General features: G+C 43.4%; 1 protein-coding gene across 5 annotated transcripts in view; it reads left to right on the top strand.

The window, feature by feature from the left end:
* The window catches only part of SMARCA2 (SWI/SNF related BAF chromatin remodeling complex subunit ATPase 2), a gene marked incomplete at its 3' end in the record, with an annotated part of 195,861 nt that overhangs the window by 122,597 nt on the left and 60,890 nt on the right, over positions 1 to 12,374 (top strand). For all 5 annotated transcript variants that reach the window (XM_082842155.1, XM_082842154.1, XM_082842156.1 and 2 more), the window contains 2 exons: positions 2,766 to 2,843; positions 7,748 to 7,966. In XM_082842155.1, the coding sequence (XP_082698281.1) occupies positions 2,766 to 2,843; positions 7,748 to 7,966 (297 nt within the window). The remainder of the gene's footprint in view (positions 1 to 2,765; positions 2,844 to 7,747; positions 7,967 to 12,374) is intronic.

Consider the following 12,374-nt stretch of genomic DNA (forward strand, 5'->3'; position numbering starts at 1 on the left):
CTACAGCACTACATGGGTCCAGAGTTGCTTGACTCCATGGGTGCAGAGGAACTCCATGGGTGCAGAGGAATCAGACAGCCGATTTACAATTTACATGTAAGATATACATAGATTAACCCCAGATGTTCAAGTGTCAACTGTAGTTTGATTTTGCCTTAAGTAGGATGTTTTTGAAATCTTCTATAAATTATAAACCAAATTCTTTCAAAAATCTCATGTAGTTTTTTTTTCTGAAATAAGTGGAAATGTGAAGTAGTTCTTGATATTTAAAGTCATCCTGAAATGAATCTTTTTGCAAATTGAAGAGCCCTTTTCTGTTATACCTCTTCACTTGTCAGTCTTATATGTTTGATTAGTTATCTGTTAGATTTCACTAAAGTGATGAAAAATGCATATGCACATACATTCACGCATGTTTTTAAAATTTTGATCTCAAATAGTTTACCACGTCTGATTCTGGAAGTTGAATATTTGATACAGATTTGATTCTCAAAATTGAAATAGTTGATACACATTTAGAATCAGATTTTCAGGTGATTTTTTTTTGTTGGTATTTGCACACATGGAAATTTTAAAAATGAAATACTAGGGTGAGTGATATATATTGTCACAAAGCAGGTGTGGGCAGAGCTGATACCCAGCCAGGAGTCTCCATGATGTTTTTGCTTTTTGTTGTGTGTAGGCCTTGTGAAGATGGTCCCCAGCCTGGTTTAGGTGGAGTGTAGGGTTGCCTGGAGCTTTCCAACCTTCCTAAGCCTCAGGGAGATGTTGATCCCTCCCAGTCCTGAGGGCCCCTGCAGGACATTTGGTCCTGTCCAAAGCATCCATCAGACATTTGATCCGGACCGAAGGGTCCTCGATATTTGATCCTATCCAAAACCACTTGTCAGGGGCCAAATATCCTCATGGATGTTTTGGATGGGACCAAATTTCAAGAACCTTTCGGCGTGAACCGAATGTCTTATGGACATTTTGGACAGGACGAATGTCTGCTAACCTTGCGGGCCACCAGGTGGGGCCTGCAGTGCAATCCGGCGCCGGTGGCTTCTAACTGTGAGCAGCCTGGCTGGGGCTCCACACCCCTTCCAGGCTCTCCGTGTGTCAGACAGATGTTATCATTTTCTGGATGGCATGTGTCCTGATATGAAAATGTTTGGGGACACTGATAGCCTGCAGTCAAGGGCTCTGGTCCTGAATATCAGAGGCAGCCGTCACCATGGTTGACGGACCATGGAACACTCGGGCACAAGGAACCCAGGAAGATTTATGGCCCACTTGTTCTCTGTGAAGGCCAGGCCACTGTAGACAGGCTTCTTGCCAGTTTACAAGAGCATCTTTTCATCTTGGGCTTGGGGGAAGTCCAACCCGACACTGTATAGGTGATGAGGGGATAACGTGGCCCTAGGAATAGGGTGGGCAGAAGCAGGACATCTTTTCCCCAGTGGATACATTAACCGAATTCTTTGTACCTTAAAGTCTCAGCCCACTCCCAGCTCGTCTATTTCATTGTCAGATGAAATGCAATAATGTGTTTAGACAGATTGCCTTCCATCTAGAGATGAACTAGCATAGAAAGTTTTTCACAAGTGATTCTTATCTTGAGTCATCAGTTTTTACTTGATTGAATTGCATTCATTTCTGACACGGTGCACAAGACATTATCTTGAGAGCAGGCAGAGTCATCTCATTTAAGCTGCTAGGCCGCCCGTCCTCTTTCTAGAACAGGTTGCCTTGTTTTGAACGTAGGATTTGGGAAATTGGATGTTTGAAGTTCTGGGTTTCCCTTTCGTCCCTCTGCTGATACATTGAAACTCCCCATTTGATTTCTAACAAGCTCACTCGACATACGATAAAAATAATTTTGGGCGGTAAGTTCTGTAGTATCTGCCCAACTTTTAGAATCTTTTTTTTAAAGTGTGAAAATCATAGCATAACATTTCTAAAAAATTTGAGAACTGTTGGTTTCTGAGGAATTTTCAGAGCCATAAGGTGCCTTGGTCTAACATACTGGCAAATGAAAATGTGAGGCCTTAGGTAGTTGCTTTCTCTACCTCATTTCAATGATTTTCATTAAGAAGAGTTTTGTGGAGGTTTTGTTATTGCTACCTTTTGAGTTGTCGTGTCCACAGCTCTAACATGAGCGTAACGGTGCCCACCGAAATACATATTAAACATATTTTAAAGGCTATGTATTCGAGACACACACACACACACACACACATATGTGTATGATTTTTATGGTCTTGCTTGGTGCCTTGCCACTAAGTTTCACATACTCATGTCCTTTGTAAAGCTTTGGAAATAAGCATTTATGTTGGGGATAAGGTAAAGAATTAAAAGAATTAATATTAGGCCCTTTCTCATGGGGATTTCCTTATTTAAATCCTACATCTTCTCTGTGAAGGAAATGTCATGCCCAGTTTACAGATGAGGTCATTGAGGCGGGGAGACATAACTTGTTCTAACTTGTTCTAAAAGTAAGGGAATCAAGGTACACCCCTGCCCCGAGAGAACCAGTATGTCTTAGAGAGTGCACCACCTTTCCTCCCTAAACAGATTTTGCTCTGGGAAGATGGTTTGAATCACTTGCAAAATAATAATGGCAAGTACTATACCCAGTGACCCTTCTGTTTTCTTTCTGGCTTGAGAAATGGGGTCCCACTGGTCTGGAGGACTGATTCACCTTACTTATCAGTACCTCAGCCCAATTGTCCAGCCTCTCTCCGGAAGCCTGTTAAATTGTTCTGTTCTGGTCTTAACCCCAGGAAGAAGATGAAGTACCCGACGATGAGACTCTGAACCAAATGATCGCTCGACGAGAGGAGGAATTTGATCTTTTTATGGTAACGTTACAGAAAATCATGGAAACAAATGCCTCATTCCTCTCCCTCCTTTTCTGTTAAACACAAGATGTCTGGGGCCTGTGTGCCCTGGCCAAATTTCATTTGTGAAGCCTGGGCCTTTCCTTCAGTTCAGAGCCTGCAAATTGCCTGGCTTTAGCCTGCAGACATATTTTGTTTGGCCCATGCCATGTCTTTTTTAAAAATTTCGAATCCGTTGCCAACGCAAAAAGAATCCTGATTTCTGGCTTCTCGTGAAAACTGAACATGGGCAGTAATACCAGGCCCGCATCTCTCTATGGAAGCGTTTGGCTACGGCTTCGCAGCAGCTGCGTCCTCAGGACAGGCCATGTGGTCTACAGCCTACCACAGACACCCCCCCCCCCCCCCGCACTTCCAGCTCATTTCTGATCCTGGCCAGCATCCTTCAGGAAACCTGCCCTGCTCCTCTAGGTAGAGTTCACAGCTATTCCCTAGCTGTCTCCTTAGCAATCAAAACAAATATGCTCCCTGGGGGCGCAGCAGGGGGGCGGAGAGCAACTAAAATGACATAGTCCTGCCTCTTGTTATTGTTGAAGAGAGCCTGCTTAAGCAACCTTCCAGATGTGCATCAAGGTGTAGACTTCACTTAAAGATCAAAACTGGTTGCATTTCACTGGTACAAAGCAGATGCAAAAGAACCTTGACATTTGACCGTTTAACATCCATGGTTTCAACCTTGACGTTCCAAGATACGTAGTCATCTGCCATTTTGCCGAAACCCGAATTTGATTATGTGTGTGGCCTGCCTCAAGGTCAGTAGGGAAGGGAGCAACCCCCTTGGCTGGTGAGGGAGGCCCTCAGAAGTCACATTTGACTGTGTTCTTAAGGCATTTGCTATAGCTATTTATTTATCTCTGTATGCACAACACTCAGAACAGTTTCTGGCACGTAGTAGTTGCTTAATAAATATTTATTGAACGAATGGTGGCACTTGCAAAATTTCGGGCCTTGTGAGGAGGTCAGGATGTATAAAGTTGCAAGGCTCCCCCCCAATACCTTCAGTCATTTTGATCTTTCTAACATTTAGTCTGACCGTGGAGTGAGTAAATAAATGTGAACTGTAACTCTGGTGGTCAAATGCTGAGGAACCCCCAAATCAGAGGTCCCAAATTTGAAGCCCCCAGGTCTCAGAGTGAAGCAAGTGGACAGGGGTGAGGGGATGGTGGTGAACGGTGAATGGGAGTTGCTTTGTCTCGGGGGGACAGAGCTGCAAGCCCCATGTAGCCAGAAATTCCAAATTTTCAAGAGAAGCTAGAAAGTGAGGTTTTTATATTCAGTCTCCGGACTTCAAAATGTTTGCAACTAAATTCAGTTTTTTATTAGTATTTAACACTTCAAGCCAAACAAAATACGGCCCTGGGCCAAATAGGACCCACAGGGTTTGCATTTTCCACCTCTTTAGCCTAGGCAGTCTGAGAAGGGAACCCCAGCTGCATGGAGGCTGACGTTATTTTTGTGGTTTTGTGACTTTTGGGAACAATGATTGTGCTCACACACAGTGATTCAAGATAAGGGACATTTCATTCTTTCTCTGGAAACTTTTAGGTAGCCATGGGAATAAGTCCTACCCTGGGATGTGTACTTTTTTCCCCTCCTAAATGAACCATCCTACCCAGCTAAGGCCATTTTGAAGAGAAATAACAGAAAAACGACTTTACCAGCATGTTCGACATAGGGTGTTCATAAAACCTAAATTTCTTAACTCATACTGCCAATCACCACCTTTATAGATTATTCTCTGTTTGGGGAGATTAGAGATACACGTAGGAAATAGACCATCTTTTCTCTCTTTAAGGAACTTATTAAAATGTAGATTACTAGGGAACACCGAGGCAAGAGGCCCTCAGCTTCCCTGGATGATCACTGATTGGCAATAATTCAGCACTGCTGTAGCCTCAGATACTCTCGAGGCCCTTGGAAAGGATAAGCTGTCTGCCATTATACAAATTAGATTAGGCCCAGAGATGGAGATTTCCATCAGCAGTCCTGAAATAAGAGAAAAAGAGTACTTCTCTTTTCTGCCTTTCCGGCTGGGTATTTGTAGAAATTGAAAGCCTCAGGGAAAAAAAATTGGATGTCTGGCCAAGGCACAGTCTTCTTTTAATTTGGGAATATCAGGCTTGGAACAGGTGAAGCTGGTTAGGGAATATACTCCTCTGTAGGCGTTTTGATTTTGTGAATGTTGTGCTTGTTTCTTAAAGGTTGGCTTCTCATTTCTGGATAATACAGATTTTCAGTTCACTTTGGTTTGGTTTGCTTTGTGTTGGTTTTTTAAAATCTTCTCGTCAGTCAGCCGGCTGCCTTTGGCCAATTCACTATTCATTAGCACCTCCACCAGGGGGCAGGAAATGAAATTGAATCCTTGCCAGTTCAGTCAGATTAAAAACTGTAGTGAGAAACAAGAATGGAATGTGAGCTAGATTTGGAGTTGGAATATTTAAACTCTTTATCCACTGTTACAAAAACAAAAAGTTAGCTCCCTATATAAAATTAATACAGACGTATTATTTGATTTTATGTCATAGGCACTGTAGTTAAATAACACACATGAAGCAGATAGTCTCTTTCAAATAAAACCTTTCTTTCGAACATTTTTCTTGTTTTCTCCTTTTAAAAAATGTGACTTCGAAAGTTATCTCTTATACTGATTACCTGTGAATTCTACCTAAAAGAGATCTTTGACAGGTCAAGATACATATCTGAAACATTTTGCTAACATACAAACATGAAGCTTTCAAGCTGCCCTGCTCCCGCCAAAGGCAACAAGTACTTTTAAAAGTAATTGTACTTGTTAGCATAAGGTTATTGGGTCTTAAGACAAACATATTCATGTAGTATCTGAATAATTAATTATGCTTAGTTGAATATCAACTTCAAAGTTTGTACTGGTCTTCTGCAAGCGGAAATCTCTGGGAAGAGATACAATCATGAGAACTTTAAGCTTATTAAAAATTGCATCAAAAATATTTTGGGGGGGGTCTTTCCTAAAAGAAAAAACAAAAAGCAAGTGCAATTTATTTTCTTTTGTATTAGAAGAGATTTATTTTCTCAGTTGTGGACTAATGCATGGCCTAAGTCATTTTACAAGTCCTCGGTATAGGAAATGGTAATCGTATAACCAAAAATTGAAGTGGCAGTATTTTATCATCTCTGTGTAGTGCCGTAACAAAAAAATGATTTTTCTTGATAGCTATCTAGTAACTATTAGGAGATTACCGTGAGAAGCCCCTCTTTAGATTGTGCTGTTAACAAGGCATCCTCTGTGTGCTAATTATGAAGGTTTTGTGGATCCCATTTCTGAATCCAGAGCATTGGAAGGCAGGATTAAGAGCAGCCTCTCCAGCTAACTATAGCATATGACAGAACAGAACGGCCACATTTATCTACCAATAGGACTCCACCATGCTCCAAGCCTACCCCATCTTGGGAATACAATGATTTCCAAAAATGTTGAAGCATAGTTTAAGTAACTTTGAACTTTAAATAGATTCTAGAGGTCGAATTTGGATTTAAATAGAAATTTCATTTACATTTTGTTACCACTCTCAGCTCTTAAGAAAAAATTAATGTTGAATCCCTGTTTCAGTACGGTAGAACTGAAGGAAGAAAGAGGGAAAAGGTAAATCATTTAATGGTTAATGGTCTGTTCGCTTGTAGAAATGGTCTAGCCAGTGATAGATACATATAACGAACGTATATAACAATTCAGTGGAGGTTTTATTTGTTTTTCTTTAACCATCAAATTGTTTAGTTATAGGTTAAAGGCAAGTATGTGGCACTTAATTTATTTACTAGCGCACTGGATTTTAAAAAAAGAAAGCAGGAGGTGGGGAAATAGGCATTTTGAAGGCTGTTGAAAGGAAGCCATTTCACTTATATCAGTTGAGATGAGATTACCTTTGAGGTCTGTCACTGTGGCATGATATTTTCATAAGAGCTAAGCTTTTTGAAAGCTAAAGAATTGAGGGACATTCCTCTCCCAGAGCCCAGGGTGCACTAAAAATTCAATGCATTCATGGCCAACTGATTAATAAACCAGTTATGTGCCCACATGTCTGAGTCCAACCGAGGGTGGCTATTTTATAGTGACGCTGGGTGGCTGATTTTTTTTTTCCTGGCTCTTTAATTAAAAGCATGAACCCTATTGAGGTAAAGGAAATTTTCTTAATGAACTTTCCCCTTTATATGCTTGAAGAATACTTCTATACCAGTGCAGCAATGAGTTGTATCACCAGGGCTCATTTTTTTTTAACTCATTTTTATTGCGGTATAGTTGATTTACAATGTTCTATCAATTTATGCTGTAATCATTTTTATTATTTTTTATTTATTTATTTTTGCTGTACGCGGGCCTCTCACTATTGTGGCCTCTCCCATTGCGGAGCACAGGCTCCGGACGCGCAGGCTCAGCGGCCATGGCTCACGGGCCCAGCCACTCCGCGGCATGTGGGATCTTCCCGGACCGGGGCACGAACCTGTGTCCCCTGCATCGGCAGGCGGACTCTCAACCCCTGTGCCACCACGGAAGCCCTGCTGTAATCATTTTTAAAATACATCCTCAATTTGAATTTTCTCACTATTACTTAAGGGGAAGCTTTTGCACCCACATAGACTAAGAAAAGGAATTTTTTAAAGAGTATTTTTTTATGTGCATAAGTAAATTTCAAAGATGGGTACAGGGGAAGGGAAGAGATTTGGGCCTTGGGGATGAGCTAGAACAAGTCAGCCAGGATACAGAGGCTCCATGGGAGAAGCTGAAGGGACCCTGCAGCCATAGGAGGTGACTTGTGAAGACTTATGTGCTGCAAGTCTACACCGTACCGAATCCCCTTTCCCTTTGGTGACACTTCTGTTCATCCCTCCAGCGCATGGACATGGACCGGCGGAGGGAGGATGCCCGGAACCCAAAACGCAAGCCCCGCCTGATGGAGGAAGATGAGCTGCCCTCCTGGATTATTAAAGATGACGCCGAGGTGGAACGGCTGACGTGTGAAGAAGAGGAGGAGAAGATCTTCGGGAGGGGGTCTCGCCAGCGCCGGGACGTGGACTACAGCGACGCCCTCACAGAGAAGCAGTGGCTGAGGGTAGGTGTGGCTTTCTCGAATTCTTGCTACCTGGAGTGTTGTTGGCTCAGAGAAATCAGGGGCCTGAGGCTAGAACTGTCTGAGAGGGACCAGTTGCCCATAGAAGGGGAAGGGCCTCTTGAACATAGATACAGTCATTCTGCTCTTGCAGTGGAGTCATTCTACATTTCACGGCAGGGCCTTGGAAGATAATGAAGAATTGTTTTGCAAGAGCAGAATTGGCCTTTGGAAACACAGGGTTATGAGAGCTATGAGACCCACTAATGTTTTATGACCGATCGCCTGGTCATGCCTCACTCTCTCGGAGTTAGAATCAAAATGTGGAAGAGGGCCTTAGAGGACTTGTTAATTGTCCCCCCTCATTTCATGGTCTTTAATCGGAGTTTCACTTTTGCAAGTCTCGCAGAGAGAGCGTTCAGGACCGCGGCCTCTTCTACCCACGTTATTTCCTAGACCCGAAGAACATTAGCGCTGGAAGGTGCCTTTGTACTCTCTTGGTTTTACAGACGAAGCAGTTGAGGCCCCGAGAGGTTAGGTGATTCCTCAGGATCACACGGCTGACTAGAAATAACAGAATCAGTGAGCGCTGATGCATGTGGGGGCTCGACGTCAGCTCAATCTGATCTGACCGTCGCCAGCGCAGACTAGGGCCTGGGACTCGGGTCACTGACACTGGAAACAGTATTCTGTACTTTGGGGGTTTTGTTTTTTGTTTTCTCTGCTTTGGAAAGTGTCAGTTTCTCATTTTGACTGAGGAATGTTATCTCCTAATGTTCGAGCTCAGAAATGTCAAAATGCTCCCAGGAGCCACGTGTGTGAGGCTGAGGCCAGTGTGAATCTTCCCTTTGAAGGTTTAGCCGTAATGTCTGTTATTGGGAGCAGACTTAGTACCAAGACAGAACAATCAGGGATGTGCGCTCCAGGCAGCGCCGGTAAATGCGTGCTGGAAATAATAAGGGTGGTTCGGTGAAAACCAAACAAAATAGAAGCTGTTTTTGTGAGTTGTTCATTCTATTGAAAGGGAATATAGTTCGCAAGCTTTGTAAAACATGGATTTTAGGACCCGGGCTGTAAGTAGGTAGGTGGGTCAAAAAGCGATGGGGGAAGTATTGTAAGATTGGATATCAAAGGCGGACAGGTCTTGGCACCATTTGAGATGTGACTTATTCAGGATGTTGTATGATGAGAGAGGCATGACCTAAATTTCGAAAAGATTGAAGCCTGTGGTATCCTGAAAAGAAAGAGACTAAGAAAGCATTGCTCATACTTACGGTTGAGCAATGGCATATGAAATGTAACTTCTGTGTGACCGTATTACTGTCGCATCCAAATATTCCAGTGGCCTCAGAATATGGTTTTATGGATTTCTTTTGTTTCACTGTTGTGAGGTTGTAGTTGTATAATTAAGACCCATTCTATAATGGGAAGAGGTTTACTTTAATATTCATTTATGAGCTTGGGAAAATTCTTTTCCCTTTCTCTTTTATGTAAGCAATAATTTGAATACCTGGAATATTACAGGAGATGAGACGACAATCTAGGCCAACATTCTAAAGTCAGTCTTTATATATGTATAACCTCTAGACACTACAAGCAAAATAATCTCGTTTATCGGGCAAGAAGGTAGCTGGATTTATCATTTTTTCAATAATCAGTGGCAAATGCTCTTCAAAAAATAACGTTATGAATCTTAGGAAGTTTTCACGGTTAGAATACCTCATTTTTTCTCTTCTTCATTCAGTTTATATCACTGATGATTAGCACCATGCTAACACACAGTAGAAACTCAATGAATGCTTGTGAAGATGAAACGATAACCTTAGAAGAGGAAAGTGGAAAGTTTCTAATTTACCAGTAATGTTAGGATAGTATCTGTGTATCTAGTAGACTTCCCTTTTTTTTTTCTAGGTGGTGTTTCTTCATTGGATTCACATCCTTTTGTCTATATCGTGCACGTCTAAAAATGGAAAACTAGTTTGTTTTACAAAACTACACCATGAAATTGATGTTCATAGTTTTCACCTTAAGGTGCCTTGCAAGATACCAGGTCACCCAAGAAGGACGAAACTGTTCTCAGTACAGCTTTATTGTAATATAGCTTTTTGTAATCCAATCTTCCGGGAAATGTGCGTCCATGTTTGGTGTGAGCTGGTAACTTGCTGTTAACCAGGCCATGCAATTAATGCAGAATGCCTCCTGGCCTTAGCATTCAAAACAGATGCTTGCAGTCGTTTTCTTTCTTGTTCACCAGCAGAAATCCTGTTTAATACTAGCCTGTTAAGCTTTTTGTGGTAATAAAATTTTATTCAAGGGTTTCTCGTGGGCCTGGACGTGCAGAGATCGTCTCCACCGGCCGATGATTGAACACAGTGGGCGAACCTAGGCAACGCAGCCTTGAAAGGGAGGTTGGCCCGGACTGTTGCGTGAGAAATGCTGTAGCAGGGCTGCAGTAACTCTCCTTTCTCCTGGCGATGTTGTACCAAGATGGCTTGGTGGAGGCATCGCAGACCCATAGAACCCCAGAGCTGGAGGCAGCTGAACGGGACAGCTCCGCACCCCGTGCTTAGATCACATTCTCTGCAGCGCCCCCGCCAAGAGGCTGGCCATCAGTAGAGGAGACGCCTTGCATTCCGTCTGCATTTTGACCCCTCCGTGCTCAGCCCCAGCTGTTAGTTCTTCCTCCCTGTGAACGAATATCCTCTTTCCTGGTAGCTGCTCCTCGCTGGTTCTCATCCTGTTCCCTGGGGTGAACAGAACAATATTTTGTCTGTCTTTAGCATCACCTCCCACCGGATGAAACGTTCGAGGACTCATTTGCAGTTCGAATGAACTCCCCTCCCCTCCTCTTTCTTTGGAACTTGCCTCATCCTTCAGGGCCCAGCTCAAATGCTACCACTTCTGTGATGCGTTCACAAGTAAATACTAATTTCATTTCCCCCGGGCTCTTGAATTTCTTGGCCTGTTCTTCTGTCACGGCTCAACTCCAACTTCCTAGTATTCTTGGTAGTTGCCGACATACTTGCTTTCCTGATTTGTTGACACGCTGGATCTTGTTAGGACTTCTGTGTGCAAATAGTCAGGGCCCATGGATTGCCAGATTGAAATAGCCCTGGATTGATGTATAAGAGTATAGCCTCGGGTAACGTTCACTTCTGCAACAGATGGACCTAAACGTGCCCTATTCATGGGCCTGTCCAAAAAAGTTGAATTTTGTTTCACACATAGAAGCCCAAGGTGGGTGTTTGTGGTTGGCGGGGGCAACTGTTCTCCGCGTGGCCGTTCAGGGATCCAGGCTGAAGAGTCTCTGTCCAGCTTAGTCATCCCTATCCCTGTGAGCTTGAAGCGGGGAGCGCAGCATGGAGTGGTGCGTGTTGAGTTCTAAGGACCAGGCCTGCCTGGAGCTCTGTCGCTTCCGCTCGCATCCCATTGGCTAGAACTCGGGCATGTGGCCACATTAGCTATAAGGGGGCGTGGGAGATGTGGTCTGTCTGTGAGCCCAGGAAGGTAAGATTTTGGTGATGAGGCTGCAGTCGCCGCCTCAGAACACTTAGGTTGAATTGAAGTGCTGTGGCCACTTTCTGTGAAAATTGTATTACGGCTTCATCACAAACAGGTTTTATTATATAATCATAGTATGCTAAAAATTCCCACAGTGTCCTTTAGACAATCTGTTTAGTTGGAAGACTTAAAAAAGTTGTTCTGTATTCATGTTATTTTAAATGAAGAGGATCACAGTTTCAAACACAGCTCAGTTTGTTTGTTTGTTTAAGGTTTTAAAAAATTGTTTTGGAATCTCAGTTTCCATTGAGGAAACCTAAATTTCTTTGGTGAACTTCATCTTTTGGGAATAGTCAGTTCAACATCCATGCCCTGTATGCGCTTCTTCTCTCCTCTCCTCAGAGCTCCTTCCCATCTTCCTCCCCAAGGTGGCATCTGGATAGACGGAGAAGCTAGGGTTTCATCATGGCATTGGGGCAGGCATCCTGTCCTGTGGATCTCTGCTGGGCTCAACGCAGGACTACTGGTCTGTTCTGTCCCTGGAGGTCTTGACGTGCAGCTGGTCCCACCTTATTCTTTTGGCGTCTTTGATGACATGTGCTGTTAAGGTCTGGGGTCCCGGCCCGAGGCTCTAGTGGTCAGCTTTCCTGCGGTCTGAAGTCCCATGAAGACTGTCAGCCTCTCTGGTCTTGTAGTGCTCTCAGCTCTTTTGTGCCCTCGTTGGGAATCTTCAGACTCTTGGTTGCCTTCTACCCACTGTGCTAGAACAGGCAAGAGAGTTCAGCCCCTTTTTGCAAAAATCGCTGCCTCACCGCCAGGGGGTTGTCAGGCCTGAAGCCTCTAGAATCTGATGGTTGGAAGGGTCAGGGAGGTCTTTAAAACAAGCAATACAGAAACGTCTTACGTTTAC

Source organism: Leucopleurus acutus, assembly GCF_964270905.1.
Source record: "Leucopleurus acutus genome assembly, chromosome: 7".
In the NCBI taxonomy this organism is placed as follows: Eukaryota; Metazoa; Chordata; class Mammalia; order Artiodactyla; family Delphinidae; genus Leucopleurus; species Leucopleurus acutus.